Source organism: Meriones unguiculatus, chromosome X (assembly GCF_030254825.1).
Source record: "Meriones unguiculatus strain TT.TT164.6M chromosome X, Bangor_MerUng_6.1, whole genome shotgun sequence".
Lineage (NCBI taxonomy): Eukaryota > Metazoa > Chordata > Mammalia > Rodentia > Muridae > Meriones > Meriones unguiculatus.
Window position 1 is genome coordinate 32184627 of NC_083369.1, and position 21755 is coordinate 32206381.

At 48.1% G+C, this 21755-nt stretch overlaps 1 protein-coding gene across 6 annotated transcripts; it reads left to right on the forward strand.

The window, feature by feature from the left end:
• The first annotated feature begins 810 nt into the window (after positions 1–810).
• Positions 811–21153, forward strand: Ccdc120 (coiled-coil domain containing 120). Of its 6 annotated transcripts, none has more exons than XM_060375683.1 (11): positions 811–888; positions 12829–12982; positions 13109–13199; positions 13338–13471; positions 14870–15010; positions 15341–15626; positions 16751–16813; positions 17118–17292; positions 17423–17521; positions 18731–19645; positions 20114–21153. In XM_060375683.1, exons 3-11 carry the CDS (start codon positions 13151–13153, stop codon positions 20226–20228), a joined length of 1977 nt encoding a protein of 658 aa, XP_060231666.1. In that variant the 5' UTR covers positions 811–888; positions 12829–12982; positions 13109–13150; the 3' UTR covers positions 20229–21153. The 6 variants fall into 6 exon arrangements, with proteins under 6 accessions (XP_060231666.1, XP_060231663.1, XP_060231665.1 ...); XM_060375680.1 differs by having other exon boundaries at positions 853–1006; positions 12829–12871; XM_060375682.1 differs by lacking the exon at positions 811–888 and adding an exon at positions 895–1006.
• Positions 21154–21755: the final 602 nt, after the last annotated feature.

Genomic DNA, 21755 nt, shown 5'->3' on the forward strand with positions numbered 1-21755 from the left:
CTATTTCGAAATCATTGGCTTCAAGAGTCCGGTCAATTGAAGATGGTGAAGGGAGAATAACAATCCCCCTCCCCCATGGTTAAACCACTAACCATTAATGGAAGGCAGCTTATTGGTGCAAACTGAGTATTGATGAAGGGTGGATTGGAGGTACTGTTTGAGATTAACAGTTGGGATAACTATGGGAAGTGATGTGGGGGTATAATTCAGATGTAAATAGTAATTTGGAGGCTGCTGGAATGTAGCTTGAAGCACACATTCCAAGGGTGTGCTATGAAAAAAAAAAAAAAAAAAACTGAGCACGCAATTTTGACATCAATTAGAGGGTAACTTGCGGGTCCAGCCTAGGGTCAACAAATGATTTCTGCATGCTCGATAGAGTTGTGTGTTGATGCAGGTCAGTTAGAGCAGAAAATGGCCTACAGGTACTGCTTGAGGTCAAAGACAATTGGAGATATACTTTGGAGATATAATTTGGAGGATAGTGGAAGGTCGTTTGGGGAAGCATCTAGGAAACAGCAATAGAAGTCGTTGGGGGTACTTTAGAGGCGTGATAAACGCTTATGGCTAGCATTTGGGATGCTGTCTTGGAGAAGAGTGACTTGGAGTCAGGGGATCCGGACAGCTCACCTAGGGGGCATGGCTTACGCTCTGCCGCCCAAAAAAGCGCTTGCGCACGCGCTCCCCGCTTCTCCGTTCCTGGCGCTCCCACAGCAGAAAAAAAAAAAAAAAAAAAAAAAAAAAATCTAAGACCGAAAAGGCGCGTGCGCACTTTGTGTCTGCCGCTGCTGTGGTCCCGCGCCCCGCCCCCTCGTCCGCCAGCCCCCTAGGTTCACGCTCAGCGGCGTAGATAGCTGTGTAGCTACGAACAAACGTCCTGAGTTAAAGGTGAGGGGCGAGGGGCCACCGCACACGGCAGAGCCGCCACACCTCTCCCACCATCCGGGGGTCCCCCATCTGCCCCTGAAGGCTAACGGTTGTGCGTGTAATCCAACGCGGCCCAGAGGTAGGGAGCAGAAGACGAGTAGGGCGCGCGCCCAGGGATGAGCGGGGGGCGGGGGGTGGGCTGAGAAAGAAGGCGCGCCCACTAGGTTCCTGTTGGCCTCTGCCAACCCCACCTGCGGGGCATTTCGAGGACCGTTGGTGAGTAACCGTTCTTGCCAGGAGAAGGGTGGGGACAGGGCGGGACAAGGCCTGGAAACGCCCACAAGGATGGACCTGCGCGCGCACCTTCACCCTCTGACCCAATGCCCCCATCCCTGACACCTGTCTGACCTGACGACATTCCCTTTTTAACCCCAAAGTCCTGGCAACCTTGGCCCAGAACCTTCAGCCCTACCCGTGTCCTAACTATATTTTGGCGTGGTGTGATCTTGAACCCCTTCTTTGTCCACCAAGCCCAGTTCTGATCCCCAACTCTATCCAGGTTTATCTTTGGTCCTGATCCTAGTTTTGACCCTATCCTATCTCTGAAGCCCTTGTTTCGATGCCCACCACTAACTCTGATTCTGATCTGCTTGCTTGATCATACTGTTCTTAAAATGCGTATCCAGGCTCTGAATCCCTTCCAGTCAAATGTTATGACTGTAGAACCCTAATTTGTTCAGTTCTATCCTGATTCCTGACCACTGACTTCTGTACCCTCCTCTACTGCCTCCCCCCCACTCCTGATCTCTGTCATGGCTCACTACCTTTAGACATCCCTTTCTATGTCCCACAGGTTCCCCCCTTTCTCTCTCGTTACCACCTGATTCCTGTCTTCATTCTGTCCCTGGTCTGGTCTTTTACTGTTTCTGACCTCTACCGGAACCTGCCCCTCTCCCTCCCTTGGTCACTGGTTTGGCTTATCCCAGTCCTGTCTTCTAGCTATTGTTCTATACTATTTGTCTTCTTGTACTTTTTCTGCTCTTCAGAATCTTAGTCTTCTTTCCAGCATCTTTTCTTGGTTTTATTATTCTTTTTACATAGGATTTGTTTGTGTAGCCTTGACTGTCCTGGAACTTGCTATGTAGTCAATGACAGCCTCACATTTGTGATGTGATCCTCTTAAATCTGCCTCCTGAGGGTTGGGATTATAAGCATGTATCACCACCACCGTGCCCAGCCTTTGTTTTTAGACAGGGTGTTACTATGTAGCCTAGGCTGGCCTGGAACTTGTGATCATTGTGTCTACACCTCCAGAGTGCTAGGGTTAAAGGTGTACCTCACCATACCTACTTGCTCTGCCTCTTGATCTCCATCCTATAGTGACTTTTTCTGTTTTCAACCCTGCACTCATTCTTGTCCTAACATCCCATTCCACCCCCAAAACCAGACCTCCTGTTTTACTTGTTATTGTAACATTCCAACTTGTTCAGTCCTTTCTCCTTCTTCATACCCATCCCTTTTGTGCTTTGGATTTCATTATACCTTGCCTCAGAACTTGAAGGCTCTGTTGTTTCCAGGGCTCCTTATACTGCTTTTAACAGGAGCAAGTAGGCTTGTAACCTCCTTGTGGCAGATGGAGTTTTTGTATGTGATTTTCCCCTCCCCCATCTCTATCCTAATGATCTCACGTGGAGCTTGCATTTCTCTTACTGCCCCAGGAGTACATGGAGATGTTCCTACATCCCCTGCTCTTCCCAAATGTGAAAGAACACCGTAAATCATTCACTGACTCTGGGAGTCTGAGAGGTCTGGCTCATGTTGCCAGCCTTTCTTTATTGGGGCCTGTCGCATGTTGAGTGTGGGAGGTATGGAGGTTGAAAACATACCAGCGTTAGAGACACAGGGTATGTATTCAATCTTTGAAGTCTTTTTATCTGCTCCCCCTGATTTTGATCCTGGGGATATGATCTCTGCTTTTTGCTTGAGTGACAAGACAAAACAAACAAAAAGATTCTAGGTCACAGACTTCAGGACTTTAGACGGGGTTTATCTTTTTCTCTCATGAAGTTGTCAGTGAACATTTTGGTGCTAAACCCATCCCATCCATAGGGGTGTCTGTAGGAGTGTGTTGTGTGTAGGGGCATAGGCAGTGGCTGTTGCTGGATAGTAGCATCGGGCCCATTCAGCCTGTTAGTGCCATGTACCTGTATCTCCAGCTACTCAAGAAGCAAATGAGCCAGGCAGGGTGGTGCACACCTGTTATCCCAGCACTTGGGGAGGCAGAGGCAGGTAGATCTCTGTGAGTGAGGCCAACCTAGTTTACAAATGGTGTCCAGGACAGCCAAGGCTACACAGAGAGACCCTGTCTCAAAAAAGAAAGAAAAGGAAAGAAAGAAAGAAAGAAAGAAAGAAAGAAAGAAGGAAGGAAAAGAAGCAAATGTGGAAGGGTCACTTGAACCCAGAGGTCCTTGTTCATCCCAGTCAAGACCCACTATTTATTTATTTGTTTGTTTATTTGGCAAGGTCTCACTATGTAGTCCTAGCTCATCTGGAACTCACTATATAGACCAGGCTGTCCTGAGACTCACAGCCATCTACCTGCCTCTGCCTCCTGAGTGCTGGGACTAAAGTTGTATGCTACCATGCCTGGCAAGGCACATCATTTTTTTCCTAAAATACTTTTATAATTTTTGATGAAATAAATAAATATATATAACATATATATATATAAAGATATAATAAGATAAAATAACAACAACAACATCACATTGAGGTTGGATAAAACAAACCAACAGAAGGAAAAGAGCCCAAGAGAAAGCACAAGAATCAGAGACCCATAAAACTACTAAACTGAAGTTGGGAGGTGATGATGCACACCTTTGATCCAAGCTCTTGTGACGAAGAGGCAGGAGGATTTCTGAACTCAAAAACAACCTGGTCTACAGAGTGAGTTCCAGTATAGCCAGGGCTATACAGAGAAATCCTTTCTCAAAAAAAAAAAAAAAAAAAAAAAAAGAAAGAAAGAAAGAAAGAAAGAAAGAAAGAAAGAAAGAAAGAAAAAGAAAAAAACAACAACAGCACACAAACCTAAACTGAAAGCTATAATTTGTACACAGAGGACCTGATGCAGTGCAGAGTGGTGTAGGCCCTGGCAAGACATATCTTCTAAAAAGTGGGTAGATAAACCAGGTGGTGGGAATGCATGCCTTTAATCCCAGCACTGGGGAAACAGACAGGCAGATCTCTTGAGTTTAAGGCCAGCCTGACCTAAAGAGTGTATATTGTGAGACCTTGTCCTGAGAATACAGAAACAATAAACAAAATGGACTAGGGATATAGCTGGATAAGGCCCTGAGTTTCATCCCTACTGTTGTGGGGAAAAAACAAATAAAAATTCAGGCGCATCCAGTAGTAACCATAAAATGAGATTTCTCTGGTGTCCAAACCCTTTATTTTAAGGATGAACAGGGAGACTAGCAAGAGGTTAGTGTGTTATTCTCATAGAACAGTGAGTCTGAATAAGGAATGTCAGACCCATTTTACTTATCCAAAACATTTATATATATATATATATATATATATACTACCAACTCAGAGGTTACTCCCAGTCTATTTGGTAGGAAAGTTATGAGAGATGAAGACTTCCAGGAGTTTGGACAGTGAAAAATACTAAGTTATCTGAAGGTATTCTGTTTCTACATTTCATATGGGAAGACGAGTTCAGGTGATAAGGGATGATGTCTGACTACAAAATACATTCAGGGGCTAGGGTTATCGTTCAGAAGTAGATACCTGGGGCTGTGTTTCATCACTAGCAGACACTGATTCCTTCTTTCAACTACAGTTGTAACGATGTATCTGAAATGCTGAAATGTATTTGGTTTCTGCAGGTTTCTTTCTTTCTTTTTTGTTTTTTTTTAAGACAGTTTCATTATGTAGTCCAGCCTGGCTTGGAACTCCAAATCCTCCTGTCTTATCCTTCCTGGTGCTGGGATTACAGGCATGCATCACACCTATCCCAGTCTGTGCATTTTTAATGATGAGTTAGACAATGGGGGTGGGGTGGGGGTGGATGACACACCTGTTTCAAATATGTCTGCTTTTGGCAAGGAGGGAGAATTTAGAGGCTGAGATAGCACCTTTTTCTGTCTCAGGTGTACGTGAATATGCTTGGTTCTTTGTAGAAAAATTTTATATACATTTTTTAAAGTTTATTTCATACGTGCTAGTCAGGGATGCTTGTGTGTGTGTACAGTCTTCAGGAGTCAGCTGGCTTCTTGCACTATATTGAATCCTACAGACTGAAGTCAGTCCTCAGGTTTGGTTGTAAGCACCTCTATAACCATCCTGCTGGCTCTTGTTTATTTTTGTGTATATGTGCCCTTGTATGTGACGGCTTATGTATGGAGGTCAAAGGAAGATTTCAGCTGTTGGTCCTCATTTGATTTAGGGTCCTCACTTGCTTAGGTGTGTGTTACAGGCTCACTGGCCCACTTCAGGGGAATTCTGTCTTTGCCTGCTGTCTTGCCATAGGAGTATTGGGATTGCAATGAGACATTGTATCTGGCTTTTACTTGACTTCTGGGGATCCAAACTTACATTGTCAGGCTTGCTTTGCAAGTGTTTTCCCCTGCTAAGACAACTCCTTGGCTCCATGAATACTTTCTGTTCTTGGTTTTCGGTAGTGAGAATTCAGATAAGGTTACCGGAGAAGAGAAAACAACAACATGTGTTTCGGATATATTGGCTGAGGCTAAATGATCCAGCTCTGTCGGGGGAAAAAAAGCATCCAAACATATCCGTTTGATTCAGTGGGGAGGAATACTCGTATAACAGCAACACACTTTAAGTACTGATACCCAGCCAGTTGCTCTGTCCTAGCAAGCTGTAAGTCAGTTGCTTGTGAGCATCTGTTACAGTTTCATAATTTTGCTTTGAGATAGTTTCATGATGAAGCCATTGGCTGGCCTGGAACATGCTTTGTAGACCTGGCTAGCCTCAGACTCACAGATATCCACCTGCCTCTGCCTCTTTGGTGCTGGGATTAAAGGTCACCAGGCCTGGCAACTAACTGTTTTATAATTTAACATTGAGGACTCAGAATCACAACCTCTTTAACAAATGAGGGCAGAGATGGACAGAAAAGTGAGTTTGCTAAGCTGTCACATAACCAGTGACAGTGAAGTTGAATACTTGACTCACTGCTTACTTTCTGTGCAGGGTCCATGTGTTGTTGTAGGTGACTATTAATATTTACTACTGTTTTATCTTCTGGTAACGCTGCTGTTAATCCTCAGCGGCTGTATAACCAAATCACCACACAGATTAGTTAACCTAGAACACAATGCTGGGCAATATTTACTCCCTCCTAAACCTCCAAGCCCTCAGTTTCCTAACATTTAGATTTCCCACATTTTACTTGCTTTTTGTGAAATCTCTGGTCTGGTTCATGCTTTAAGTCCTCCAAGCTCTCTCCTCCCGCTCTGCTCTCCTCATGCTCCCTTTGAGCTCCTCCTCCTTCTCCCCCTTCCTGTTCTCTAGCTCCTCCCCTCTTTCCTGTCCTCTGGTTCCTCCCATTGCACAACATTGTATCTAGTTGCTTTATTTGTGTCCTGTTTACACAAGAGTTGAGACAGGATGCTTATAGTGAGTATCACAATGCAATATCCAGATTGAAACCAGAGAGTTGGGGGTGGGGAAATCAGCATTTGAATTAACAAGGGTAAGGCATATACATTTTAAAAGAACATTATACCAACAATGTGTTTAGAGGTTAAATCATCTTCTAGTTGGTTAAAATTGTGGAGCAAGGGCTATAGCTAGTGGGAGAGTGATTGCTTAGCATGCATAAGGCCCTAGGTTTAATTTCCAGTACTGAGGAAAAAACCTTGAATGGAGCAATAATGTGTGTGGGTGACTTGGCTCGACTTGTCTACTTGGCCTAGGAATTATCTTTCCCACTGCTTTCTAAACTAGTCTACCTTTGTGGATTTATTATTATTATTATTATTATTATTATTAGGGTTTTTTTTTTTTTGGCACACACCTATAATCCATTCACTCTGGGAGGCAGAAGTCACTGTGAGTTCGAGGCCAGCCTGGTTTACAAAGAAAGTCCAGGAGATCCAAGGCTACACAGGAAAATCATATTTTAAAAAAAGTTTTGTTTTGTTTTTGGTTTGTCTAGACAGGGTTTCTCTGTGTAGCCCTTGCTGTCCTGGAACTAACTCTATAGCCCAGGCTGGCTTTGAACTCACAAAGATCCATTTGCCTCTGCCTCCTGAGTGCTGGGACAAAGGTGTGTGCCACCAGCACCTGGTGTGAAGATTTATATTCATTTATGTATGTATCTGTGTCAGTGTATGTCACATGTTTACTGGTAGTCACAGCAGCCAGAAAAGGGTGTTGGATTCCCTAGAGCTGGAGTTGAAGGTGGTTGTAAACTACCTGATATGGGTTCTGGGAATCAAACCCCAGTCCTGTAGAACAGCAAGTTCTCCTAATTATTGAGTCAGATCTCTTAGGCTTCATAGTTATTGTTCTTTAAAAACAAACAAGCAAAATTGTTGTGGCTGGAGAGATGGCTCAGCAACTAAAAACACTGGTTGCTTTTCCAGAGGAACCAGATTCAGTTCCCAACATCCACATGTTCTGCTCCATCATTTACTCCAATCTTGGGGTGTAGGGGGGGTGTCTGTTGCTGCCCTCTTCTAGCCTCCACAGGCACTGAAGACACATGGTCACTAGACACATATTTGGGTCGATACAAATACACATGCCTCTTTAATCCCAGAATTTGGGAGGCAGAGGCAGGAAGATTTCTATGAGTTTGAGACCACCATGGTCTATACAGCGAGTTCCAGGACACCCAAAGCTATATAGTAAGACCCTTTCTCAAAATTAAATAAATAAATAAATAAATAAGATCTTAAAATTTCTTAAAGGTTTAATTTTTAAATGTGTGTGTGTGTGTGTTTGTGTGTGGTCCCTGCACATGTGCACAGGTGCTCTTAGAGGCTAGTGGTGTTAGATCCCCTGGAACTGGAGATACACACTCTTCACTATTGAGACATCTCTCCAGCTCCAAATTTATTGTTCTTAGGAATGGTCATTAGTGATTTGTTGTAAGTTACATGTACTATGAAATACCTCCTAAAGTTCCTTTGGCCTCTGTTGTCCGTTTTGTTCATTTTACAGATGAGGTAACTTAAACTCCGAGGCTCCATTTTCACTACTGGCCTAATTTTCTCATCTCACCTGTCCCTGATTATGAACATCCATTTTCACAACCTGCTTGGCTGCCTGCAAGTGGGGAGAGGGAGGCAGGCCATGGCCAAGAGGATAGTCCCCATGGGTATACAGCTAGCTGCTCATCTGCATGCCACTTGCCTTTGCCAGCACACTAAAGGAGGGGAAAGGGAGAAAAAGCATGAAAGGGTCCTTTTTATTTCACACCATAAAGTTTACAACCAGGAGGAAAGGTGGATAGCAGTAGCAGGAGGCCTTGATAGCATTTGACTGGGGAAACTTTTCTCTAGGCTCTGCTCCCCAACATGGGAGGGAACTACCCTAACAGCCCTCCCTGTTCATAATAGCAGGGCCTGCTGTAAGGGTCAGGTTTGGGTTCTGAGGTCACAAAGTAGATTATCTTACCTGGAGAACAGGATGTTTTGTATGTGCCCGGAACAGGCTCAGAGCCTGGGTAGGGGTGTGTTGAGGGGCATTATAGGAATTTAAGAGTTTTCAATTGCCGAGCAGTGGTAGCGCATGCCTGTAATCCCAGCACTTGGGAGGCAGAGGCAGGTGGATCTCTGTGAGTTCGAGGCCAGCCTGATCTACAGAGTGAGTCCAGAACAGCCAGGGCTGCACAGAATAATACTGTCTGGGGGTGGGGGTGGGGGTGGGGGTGGGGGTAAGGAAAGAGTTCTCAATTTCCTTATCTGGCATCAAACTTCACTCTAGGCCAGAAATGTTAAAGGGTGTGGGGAAGGGATAGGGAAGAATGTTAGGTTGAAGAGGTCTGACTCAAACCGTGTGTGGTGGCGCACACCTTTAATCCCAGCACTCTGTGGAGGCAGAGGCAGGTGGATTTTTGAGTTCAAGGCCAGCTTGGTGAGTGAGTCTAGGACATCCTACACAGAGAAACCCTGTCTGCCCCGCCCCAAAAGCCTGAGTAGTTGTCTTCTTTCTCCTTTTCAGAGTAGCCACTGGCTACCTCTAGTCTACAGCCCGGTCCTAGCATTCTAATTCTGTTCTTTGTTAGCTTTTTCAGGTTTGGTTTGTTTTGATTTTTTTTTTCTTTGTTAGCTTTTTCAGGTTTGGTTTGTTTTGATTTTTTTTTTTTTTTGAGACAGGGTTTTTCTGGGTAGCCCTTGTAAAGGAAGGCATACCCCACCACTGCCCGGTTCCTTCTTATGCTTTTACATCATTACATGCTCAGTCAGGCCTATTTACCCTGCCAGATCTCTGCTTCCTATTTGTAAGGTGCTTCAAAGGATGCTGTTTCTGTGCCATCCCTCAGGCTTGTAGGATATAACTATGGTCTATTTACTAGGAGTATTTCCTTTTGGACTGTGGAAGGTGGTAGTGTCTTGAGATCTGGTCTTGCTTTAAAAAAGTAGCTTCTCTCTGCAACTTAGAAAACCATTATCCTAATTATGGGAGAAATTCTCTCCATAACCGCCTCTTATCTTTGTTTTGCTCGGGGATGGAAGATTAAGAGCCTGGAGAATGTAATGCACCCTGATCAAAAAAACAAAAACAAAAAAAAAACCCCAGGTGTGTGTGTGTGTGTGTGTGTGTGTGTGTGTGTGTATGCGTTTTGCTTCACAGTTTCTTAGCCCCCATTACCTGAGGTGCTACCTTGTATAGGCAGGCTCCAGTGGCCTGGGTATCTGGGCATCAGGAGAGGCAGTGGCTCCTCCCCCAACTTTGAGAGCTTCTTTCCCAGTTGTCTCCTAGGTGTCTTCACTGAGGAGAGAGTTCTCTGCTTTCTTCTTGGCCATGGTGGGCACCCTGAGGCACCTGACCCTTGAGACTGCCATCCCAGGGGTAACCCTACCTCTGGAAGCAGGCAGGTAAGGGTTAAAGGTATGGGCCAGCCCAGTTCCCGTCCAGGTAGGTTGGGCCTTTACCTAGTGGGAGGCAGCCAAGACAGCAGTCACTGTTGTTCACTTCTACTGCCAGGAAAGCCAGGGCCCGGATGAGACAAGTGTTCTTCTTGCTGCCTGGCGTTGGTGAGTAGTGGGAACAGCGGGCCAGGGGTGTGAAACAGTGAAGGCACAGGAGTTGAGGGCTCAGGGAGAATGGACTGAAGTTCTCTTTCAGAGATCTTGGTGTGAGCAAGAGGCACACAGACAATATAGGGTAGCGATGGGAGGGGTGGTGTTCAGTGCAGGAGGACCTGGGCAGCACAGTCCCCACATGGCCATTTTCTTGGTTGGAAATGGAGGAAGAGGGATGGGTCAAAGAGACTCATCTGCTTCCCGGCCCTCTCCCTCACTTCCTCTCCCCTTTTCAGAGTAGCCTCCTTATCGGTACGAGTGGCTGAGAAACGCTAGCTGAACTATTTAGAAACCAGTGTTGTTCAGGCACCTGTATCCACTCTCCTCTCCATTTGTTCACCCTGAGGGATAGAACAGGGTGTGTTGTATTTTTGGGGGAGCACTGGGGAGCCGTCGACACTGTGTGTGTTTGCTCAAGTGGTAGCAGGATGTGGAAATGGGGCTCTCATTGACAGTGTTGGAGTGCCACCCAGGTGAAGTATCTTGGTTGTAAACAGTCATTAGAGCCAGGAATTTTTCTCGGCTGTGGTGTCAGAAGGGCAGACCTGAAAAACCTGCTGGGCCTGCCTCTGTGTGTGTGAGTGTGTGTATGTGTGAGTGTGTGTCCCCACATGTGGCCTCTGTAGCTCTCTTGCTGCAGCCTGTCCCCACAACAGGATGGCAGGATGAGGCCCTAGGGTTGCCGAGGGGGGGGTCTCAGAGGTTTGCTAGCGAAGCAGAGGTTGTGGTAGAGCACCTTCTTACTATCTTTACGTGGTGTCAGGCAGCCCTGAGTCACAAGGCAAGTGTATAGAACATAGCAGAGTAGAAGCAAAGGTTCCTGAGTCAGGTATGGAGGTGTGGGGCGTTGACCCATGTCTAGCCTGCCCAGTGACCCAATGACTCATTGCTTAACTATGTCCCTGAGGTCAGGCTGACAGGGTGGAGTCGGGGTTCCTGTCTGGACCCTGTGTGGACTTCCAGGATGCTCTGAGGTTCTAAAGAAAGACAGATTGAGGCACTCTGATATGGAACATGAGACTAATGTTGGTGAATGGGGTAAATGGACCCAAGGGGGGAGGAGCTATGTTTCTGTTGGGGTGGAGGGTTCAGGCAAGCCTTGTGAAAGATTACCAAACTAAAATGGGTCCTGGGAAAACAGGAGTTCCAGGGGCGGAGGGACAGAGGAAGATAGGACATCAAAGAGGCCCTACCATGCTAGAAATGCTGGACTTCAGATGGGAGGAATTGTGAGAGCCTCTGCAGCATATATATTGTCTATGAAAGAGGCTTTTGGGACTGCCTTGCCATTGATATGGAAGCCAGTACATGAGTTGTTATTTATTTATTTTTTTGAGGGAGGGATACAGACCCTATGGGACAGGCAGGACGATTGCAGAGAAACTGGGGGTACCTTATAGGCAATTTGATCATACCCCATAGAATGAAAATGGGGAGGGGACTTATAGCTAGGCTTCCTTGGTTGTCTGGGTCTTCTCTACCACATCATGGCAAAGCTGTGACATTCAAGGTAGGTTAAAATGAGCGCTCTGCTGTCTCCATTAGGCCTTCCTAGTCACCTGCCTTGGAGGCTAGGACAGGTGGTAGGAGGGGATGTCACCTGGCTGCCCAGCTGGGGACTGAGCAGGATATGGGAGGGAGGGAGCAAATTCCAGAGAAGCAGAAGGAGGGCTGGCAGCTAGCCAAAGCAGGCTCCGTGGTCAGCCATGGCTCCTAGGGACAGAAAAAGAGGCAAGTAATGTGTAATTTTTATGGCTGTGGACGGTGCTTCTCAGACATCCCAGCAGGATAGCTTCTGTATGCTAGTATCAGACAAGGGTTGGAGAGGGGCTAGAGAACCCCTGAGGTCAAGAGCAGCAGGATGGAATTGGGACAAATAAGAGCCAGATCTGCACTTGATGTCTGGCTCACGTATCTTGCATGCATTCACTCAGTTATTTATTCAACCAGCTGGCATACATTTGTGGATGACTTGCTGTGTGCAGCACTGTTTGGGGTGCTGGAGTTACAGATACACTGGGGTAGACATGCTTCCTGTCCAAATGACAGTACAGGGAAGTACAGTCTCTTGTTCAACAGCAGAAGCTATCACTCAGGGGTCACCTCTGCAAGGGACATTTAAGCCCCAGAATGAACTAGGGCATGGTAGTGCCTGCCTGTTACCCTAATATGTAGGAGGCTGAGGCAGGAGACTTGCCATGAGTTCAAGACCAGCTTGGGCTATACAGTGACTTGCAGGCCAGTGTGGGCTACAGAGTGAGACCGTGTGTCAAAACAAAAGCAGCCCCCCAAATGATACGTGAGAAATAAGATTCAGGCGGTAAGGGGCTGAAAATAGCATGCTAGACTGTGGCCACAGTCTGGGCAAAGGTCCTAAAGCCCGATGGATGGACCCAGGCACTCAAGAAGAAATTGTTGGGGTTGGAGCTGCTCTGATAAGAGTGCATAGGACCAGAGGGGTGCTCCTAGGCTTTGCTCTTTACTGGGAAATTATTTCACGTCTGTGTGCTTTCCACCCCTCATCTCAGAAGGAAAGGTAATAACGATGGATCTCCTGCCTGAGGTGTTTCAAAGATGCATTGTGACATAGCTGGTAACTGTTCCAGGCACCCAAGGCTGAGTAAGTGCTCACTATCGTTATACCTAGTTGAATCTGTACCATTAATTCTCTCCCTAGGTGAGACTCCTATCTGTGACCTATGGGCCTCTGGGGAGGCGTTGTAAGTCTGCCCAGCTTCCCACTTACTGTGTTTGCACTCAATGGGAAGGGATCCAAAGTACCAGGCGGAGTGGGTCCAGACAGTGACACGGAATCTGAGCGGGCATAGTAGGTAGGCAGGCGGGGCCCAGGGTGCTTTCTATTCCTAGCTGGAGCATGGGAAGTGGGGGCTGGCCTAGGGGCTGGGAATATCACAGTTTATCCCTCCTTAATGCCGCCTGTGATGTATCACTGCCAGGCTTTGTCCAGCTATCAGCCACAAGGTCCAAGCAGTACAAGGATGGAAGTCAAAGGTCAGCTGATCAGCTCTCCTACCTTCAATGCCCCAGGTCAGTGGCTGCTTCCACTTCCTGCTGCCCCTTCCCTACCCTGAATCTTCACGTGCCTGCTTGGGGAGGGTTGGTCCCCTGGCCTCACAGTGGCTAAAGGATATCCCAGCTGTCCTGATCTTTGCTCCCTCTGTGCAGCTGCCCTGTTTGGAGAGGCTGCCCCCCAGGTGAAGTCAGAACGTCTCCGAGGGCTGCTTGACCGCCAGAGGGCCCTCCAAGAGGCCCTGAATCTGAAACTTCAAGAGCTCAGGAAAGTGTGCCTGCAGGAGGCGGTGAGGGCCTGGCCCCGGGGCTATCAGGCAGGGGGCTGGGGTGAGGGGTCAGAGTGCCTAGGCAGGCATGCTGCAGTGATGGATACCTAACCACTTGTCTCAGTGTTAGTAATTTTTTGTCATCCTGTGTATCCTCAAAGTTTGACTTAGAGGTCTCAGAATCAATGAAATGTGGTAATTTAGACCCATATTCACTTGTGAATAATTTAAAACCTCCCAAGCCCCTGAAAGGGGAAAACTTTTTCAAAATTGGGCAAGAAAGTTCATCCTGAACTGACACAGGGAGATTCATTTTCCTTCCCTCCACTAGTCCATCTATCCATCCACTCATCTGGTTTTTGAGACAGGGTCTCACTCTGTAGCCCAGGCTGGCCTAGACCTCACACTCACTATAGCCTTAGATAGCTTTTCACTGGTGCCTCAGCATCCCAAAGACCTGGAATTTTAGGCATGACCCACCACACCTGATTTGAGCTCAGATTTTATCCTTGTTAGTGTGGGTGTCCACATAGTTTGCTTGAGGTAATAATGGGGTTCAGGGACTGGGGGAATAGCTCAGCTGGCCATAGAAGCAGAAGGACGTGAGTTCAATCCATAGAGCCTATGTTAAAAAAAGAAAACTGGGTGTGGTGGTGTGGCAGGCGACTGTCATCCTAGTGCTGAGGAAGTGGAGACCAGGTTGCTTGCTGAGCAGCCAGGCTAGCCTAATCAATAGGTTCCAAGCCAATGAGAGAGAAACCTTTTCTTGGGGTGGGGAGGGGAAGGCAGGTGGCACCCTGAGGAAACAGCATCCAAGATTGGCCTCTGGCCTGGGCACACATGTACACATACACACACACACACACACACACACATATATACACGTACACGTACACACACGTACACACACAGACATAGACACACACACACACACACACACACACACACACACAGGCACGTGCCAATTCAGAAGATACAGCCCCAATGTTACATATGCACCATAGAACAGAGTGGACTTTTTCGAGACAGGGTTTCTCTGTGTATCCTTGGCTGTCCTAGACTCACTCTGTAGATCAGGCTCTCCTTAAACTCACAGAGATCTGCTGCCTTTGCCTCCCCAGTGCTGGGATTACAGGCCTACATCACCATGCCTGGCCCAGAGTGGGCTTTTATAATTCTGAAAGCTAAGAATTCTGGCTTTCAGATTTCCAAGATTTCTTTGCTCAATGGCCCAGAGATTTAGGCCACTGAGGAACTCCGAGTCTACACTTCCTACCCTGGTGTTAGAGATCTTGAGAGGAGGAAACCTAACATTTGTGGGAGTACTGAGCATGGTATAGTTTCTAAGAGCCTGACTACTTTATGTCGTCCCTCCAACTAACCTTTGTAGTCTCTGCCCTCACTCCTCATTCCCTCCAGGAGCTAACTGGTCAGCTGCCCCCTGAATGCCCGTTGGAGCCTGGTGAACGGCCTCAGTTGGTACGCCGGAGGCCCCCTGCAGCACTTGCCTACCCTCCACTGCACGCAAACCCAGTACACCACTCCTTGTGTCCTGCTGAGGTGAGCAGTTGGGTATGGAATACAAGATGGTGCTGGTGATGGGCAGGGACAAGCAAGGTTATGGGTAGGAGAGGGAGAAGTTAAGGAAGGAAAGGGTTTGAACAGGCAGCTTCCCTCATGCAATATTAGACCTGAACTCTGTCAAGACAATTTTCCCATCTCTAGGAAGAGACACAGGCCCAGCTCCTCATCCTGTCCTCTGAGGATGAATAAGCTCCTCCCATAGGCAAACAGCCCTACCCCTTGGAAAAACAGGCCCCACTTCAGTGTAGATGGACTCTGCCAATTTATTATTATTTAGCTCTGTTCTACCCCTCTTGGCTTGTGCAGGAACTGGCTCTTGAGGCCCTGGAGCGTGAAGTGTCCGTACAGCAACAGATTGCAGCTGCAGCTCGCCGCCTGGCCCTGGCCCCTGACCTCAGCGGAGAACAGAGACGGCGCAGGCGCCAGGTACAGGTTGATGCACTGCGAAGGCTGCATGAGCTGGAGGAGCAGCTCAGGGACTTCCGGGCCCGTCTCGGCCTCCCAGTGCTCCAGCCACTGCCACTGTCTGAAGGAGCACTAGTCAATGCCCAGGGTGTCTGCCTGGGTACACGCCTTGCTCAGCTCAGCCAAGGTAAGCAGATCCCAGCATCTCTCCAGTGAGTGAAAAATGGGCTAATGCATTTGGGAGGGTTGGGGTGGCTGAGCAGCCACTGAAGGCAGAGAAGTGAGTAGGATTTAAGGGAATCACCTATCCAGGAGAGTTGTAACAGTCTGACATGAGGTTAAGAGAGGGTTTCAGTAGAAGGCAACAGGAAAATGAATACTCAAGCTCATAATCTTGAATTCAGGTAAAGGTAGATATTTTTTATGTATGGTAGGGTTGAGGCCAGACCCCTCAGCATTCTAGGTAAGCATTCTACTGTGAAACTACATCCCTAGCCCTACTTTTTAAAATATATTTTTTATTGTGAGCCTGGCCTTTGATGGCTGAGCCATCTTTCCACCCCCCCCCCCTTTTTTTTTGAGACAGGGTTTCTCTGCATAGCTTTGGCTGTCCTGGGACTCACTCTGTAGACCAGGCTGACCTTGGATTCATAGAGATCCACCTGCCTCTGCTTTCCTAGTGCTAGGATTAAAGGTGTGCTCCACCACCACCCAGCCCCTCTTTTTTTGTTTTTAAGATTTATTCATGTTCATTTACGTGTATGTATTCCTGTGTGAGTTTATGCTTACCATATGTATACAGGTGCTCATGGAGGTCAGGGTCTTTAGAAGCCTTGCAACTGGAGTTGTAGACTGTTGTGAGATGCCTGGTATGGGGAATGAACCAAGGTCCTCTGCATAGGTATCAAGTGTAACCACTAAGGCAATTCTCCAGCACGTTGTTTTATTTTTACTTTTTATTTTGAAACAGGATTTTGGTAAGTTGCTCAGGCTGGCCTTGAACTAACTGCAAAGTCCAGAATGACCTTGAACTTGTGGCACACATGCACGCATACACACACACACACACACACACACACACACACACACACACACATACACGTACACATACACATACACACACTCACACATGCCCTACTTCATGAAGCCTCTTAGGTGTCTGGCCTGGGTCTGGCAAAGATGAATTCTTGGGGAGGGGTCAGAGGCAGGAGGCAGAAGGCATATGCTCCATAGAGGTGCCTATCCAGTGGTGTAAGGCAGTGGAACCCAGACATGACAGTGATAGGCTGCTTCTTCCTTTCTCACCTGTAGAGGATGTAGTTCTGCACTCGGAGAGCAGCTCCCTCTCAGAGTCAGGGGCCAGCCATGATAACGGTGAGAACTATCCCAGAAACGTACACTCAGCCCTGTCTTGTGTCCTCTTGGATATCCTGTTCTGTTTAGCCTCTCCTACTTTAGCTCTTTAGCAGTGCCCCCTGTTCCCATGTATTCTTAGAGTCACATGTCACTGCCTCCTCCGTCCCAGACCCTACAGGTCAGCCTCTATACTACCCTTTTGCATGGCTTCATCTGTTAGCTTGCTTAACCCTGTCCCAGCACATGCTCCTCCCCTTTAAACCTTCCCTGTCCCTCTGGACCATCTCTTGTTGAATTCTACCCTATTTTTCCTTCTACCCAGAGGATCCTCATAGCTGCTTCCCTGTACCCGAGCGCCCCTCACCACCAAAGGCCTGGGACCAGTTTCGGGCAGTATCTGGGGGAAGCCCTGAACGGCGAGCCCCATGGAAACCTCCCCCATCTGATATTTATGGGGACCTGAAGAGCCGACGTAACTCTGTGGCCAGCCCTACCAGGTAAAGAGGAACTTGTTCTCCCTTTTCCTGGGACCAGAAGTGGGATCCTGAGCCTGGGTTGGCAGGAGGGCCTACTGGTGGATGCAGTTTCTAACCTGGGTCCTGATGTGGGCCTGCCATCTCTGTCTAGCCCCACACGCTCGCTGCCCAGGAGTGCCTCCAGTTTTGAGGGGCGAAGTGTGCCTGCCACCCCTGTCCTCACCCGGGGCACTGGCCCCCGGCTCTGCAAGTAAGGGGACTCTTGAGGGTGGGTCTGAGTGTCAGAGGAGGAAACCTTTAGTTCTTTAGTTCTAACTGTTGATGTCGAATACAAATCACTGAAAGATGTGGGACATGGGCAACCGGCTTTTCTAAAATTTTATTTATTTATTATGTGTACAATATCTGCATGTATGCCTTCACATCAGAAGAAGGCGCCAGATCTCATTATAGGTGGTTGTGAGCCACCATGTGGTTGTTGGGAATTGATCTCAGGACCTCTGGAAGAGGCAGACAGTGCTCTGAACCTCTGAGCCATCTCTCTAGCCCCTGGCAGCTGGCTTTTGAAAGGTGGATACAAGTTGGAGTGGGAATTAGAGACAGAGGCATGAAAGTGAGCTTTCCTGTGCTTTTTTGATAAGTCGTTTTCTTTCTCTGGTTCTTTGTCTCCTCATTTGTGGGGTGTAATATCTGCCTTTGAAAGACACAGGTACACTGCATGTTGGGTAGATAGCATTTGTGGTGGATAGCAACTCCTTCAATCATCCTAAGATCCTTCTGAGGAGATGTTATTATTTGCATTTTATAAATGTAGAAACTGAAGCACAGAAAGGTTAATTAAGTAACTTGTGAGTAAACCAAAGTTTTGATGTTTGAACCCATGCAAAAAAATTTTAATCTAGAGTCAGCCAGTAAGCACTATACTGTAATGTTTCTTAAATGCTTAAATGCCTATTTTTTCCCATGCTGTGAACAGAAGCCCTTTCTTTTGGGGGGAGACCTACATTCTATGTGAGGTGGGATGATTGTTTGGGAATGGGTCATAGATATGGTGGTTTAGAGCTCAAGCAAGGCCTTTAGTTCCAGGCATAAGGCCTGGGACTTCCTTTGGTAGTAATTGGCCACAAAGATAGCTTTAGCAGGAGAATTGGAGCTCTGGGTAACAGACTTTCCTGTGTGTGTCCTTCCTTAGCTAGTGCATCCTTCCCCAAAACATTGACAATATCCTAAGAGCTTGCAGCCCTCTCCCAGTATACATATCTATGCCAGCTTTCTTGTGTGGGACTAGACCTCACTGGCCCCATTACACACACTACTTAGCAGCTACATGAACACAACTTCTAATACTGCTCCCATTCTAGAGATAGTGGAGGCTCAGAAAGAGATGGAAGATTGCGGGAACCCATCACCTGTCTTCTTTGTCTGACCCTGCTCTTGTTACCTCACCTCTACTCTCCAGACCAGAAGGCCTCCATTCTCGCCAGTGGTCCGGTAGTCAGGACTCCCAGATGGGCTTTCCTCGGCCTGACTCTGCTTCGGATCGGGCCTCCCTCTTCGCAGCTCGCACCCGCCGAAGTAATAGCTCTGAGGCCCTGCTTGTGGACCGGGCAGCTGCTGGGGGAGCTGGGTCTCCACCTGCTCCCCTGGCTCCCCCTGCTGCTGGTCCCCCAGTTTGCAAGAGCAGTGAGGTGCTGTATGAGCGCCCCCAACCAGTCCCTTCCTTCTCTTCCCGCACCGCTGGGCCCCCAGACCCTCCTCGGGCTGCCAGGCCTAGCTCAGCTGCCCCTGCATCCCGTGGGCCCCCCCGACTCCCACCTGTGTGTGGAGACTTCCTCTTGGACTATTCATTGGACCGGGGCTTGCCCCGCAGTGCTGGCGGGGCAGGTTGGGGGGAGCTGCTACCTGCTCCTGAAGTCCCAGGACCCCTTTCCCGCAGAGATGGGCTCCTTGCCATGCTCCCAGGTCCTCCACCCATATATGTAGCTGACAGCAGCAGCCCCCTCCTCCGCAGCAAGGACCCCAACGCCCGTGCCATCCGTTCCAAGCCCTGTGGCCTGCCCCCAGAAGCTGTGGAGGGTCTGGAAGTGCATCCAAACCCATTACTCTGGATGCCCCCACCCACCCGGATACCTCCAACTGGTGAGCGAGGTGGCCACAAGAACCTTGCCCTGGAGGGGCTGCGGGACTGGTACATCCGAAATTCAGGACTGGCCGTGGGACCCCAGCGCCGGCCAATGCTCCCGCACATGGGCCCAACACATGCACCCTTCCTCCATGCCCGCTGCTATGAGGTGGGCCAGACACTGTACGGCCCTCCCAGCCAGGCACCGCTCCCGCACTCGAGGAGTTTCACAGCACCTCCTGTCTCCGGCAGGTATGGGGGTGCTTTTACTGATGGGTAGAGGTATTGATTCAAATGTTGAAGGTATCCTCACCAGGGAGTACTTTGTCACCATAGCCAATGAGTGGGACCACAAGGAAATTAGCTGTAGTCTTGGCAAGGGGGTCATACAACCTGCATTAGTCCTTAGGGTCCTGTTGAGGAGGATCTTGGATGTTGGTAGCAGGAGTTCTTTCCCAAGCTTTAGAAAGGTTTTTCTATTCTCCCTAGTGTGTGGCAGCTAGCAGTAAGTCAGGGTGCTGGGAGGAAGGGACATGTGTGCTCCCTGGTTTTCTCTTCCAAGCACACCCCATGCTGGAGAGCCTGAAGGTGCTGTCCTGTACCTGTCTCCACTTCTTTAACACGCTTCTTTTCCTCTCTCTGTGTATGTCCTGTCTGTCTTTTCCTCTTTTACCTTGTCTTCGTTACCTGTCTTCCGGATTTCTGCTGTCCTTTCTAAAGATACTACACGGATTTCCTGTATCCCCCGGAACTGAGCGCTCGGTTAAGTGACCTGACACTAGAGGGGGAGCAGTCTTCCAGTTCCGATCCCCAGACCCCAGGGACACTGGTCTGACCCTAAAGGCCCTTTGTTGGTCTGGACACACTCCCGTCTGGGGAGCACACAGTCGACCTCGCTGAGCCCTGGGATATGGTTGCTCTTGGTCCTGATCTCACAGGGCCCCTGGCTTCTCTTTGGCCCAGGAAGATGTCTGGTATTCCCTGCTCTCTTCTCATCCTGTGCTGGGGAACTGGAGGGCCCCAGCTAGCTTCAAAGAGGGGTACAAAATGGTGTGGGGACTCTGCCCCTTCCTCCATTTCTGTTTACAGTTGTGATTTAGTATTCACTGTTTTTGCCCAACACTAGGTGTTTTATAAAAGGGAAACTGTGAGCTCATTCCTGGTTGGGTTCATTCCTATCCCCATGCCCAACCTGTTCCATTCTGGAGCCACCACCCTGCTTCAGCAAAATGGACCATATAGAGTCTTGGGGCTGGGAGCCTGCTGTGAATAGAACTCCCTGTCTCCTCCCACTAGAGTTCTTGGACAGATGGGCTTCTGTCCACATTTGGAAGGATGAAAGTCTAGGTGGGGTACCTGAAGGAGCTATTGTCTCTGCCCATGGCCTCTGTGATGACCTTCCCCAACTAGGAGGCCATACAAGAGGTTGTCAAGAAGCAGAGCCATTTGAGTATGTCACATCCTGGGATGCTGCAGTGGTTAAACCTGGCAACTGGTAGATGCCGGTAAAACCCTCAGGTGACATCTGGCCATGGGCCGCAGGCCACATCATGTCCTCCCTGGCATTCCTTCTACTTACCAGTTTTTAAACAAATCCACATAAGCTGTGTTTTCTATATTGTCTGTGACTTTCTGGAGCTGGGGGTTCCCCTACCCCATTTACCTGGTGTTAATTTTTTTTTCTTTTTGTACCAATGGATCTGGGCCCAAGACACTACTCACACTGGAAGGGGATTTCTATAATAAATGTATAAACTCAACTGGATTGCTTCTTTGTCTGCTTCACCTCAGGAACTCACACCTCTGGTTCAGTCCAGATTATATGTGTATATTTATGGACCAGGGATTCAGTATGTAGCTCTGGCTTGCCTAGAAACTCACTATGTAGACTACACTGGCCTTGTACTCAGAGACTGATCTGTACTGGAACATAGGGCACACACAAACATGTCCACAAGAAACAGTATTTTCACAGGAAGAAAAAACAATGGAAATCGCTTATAATAGTGATATGTGTATTTTCCTTGAAACAGATTGTATGTGTCCAGAGCTGGCCACAACTCATAGTCCTCCTGCCTCAGCATCCCCAGAGCTGTCACCATGTCTAGCTGTCATGTTTTGACATCTCCTGTGAGATGGGGCAGTTCTTTGCTTAGTCCACTTATAACATGAGAATATCCAAAGTGATAGTACACATTTCTGCATCCCTGGGTTTTAACGCTAATTCAGAGGTAGTAACATTGAGGACCCAAATAGTCACCATTTGAGCACATATGCGTCAATGCAGACAGGTAGGGTCCAGCAGAACTGAAAACAGCCACTGGGTTGTTCACTGAAAGGTACAAAAACATCACACAGGAGG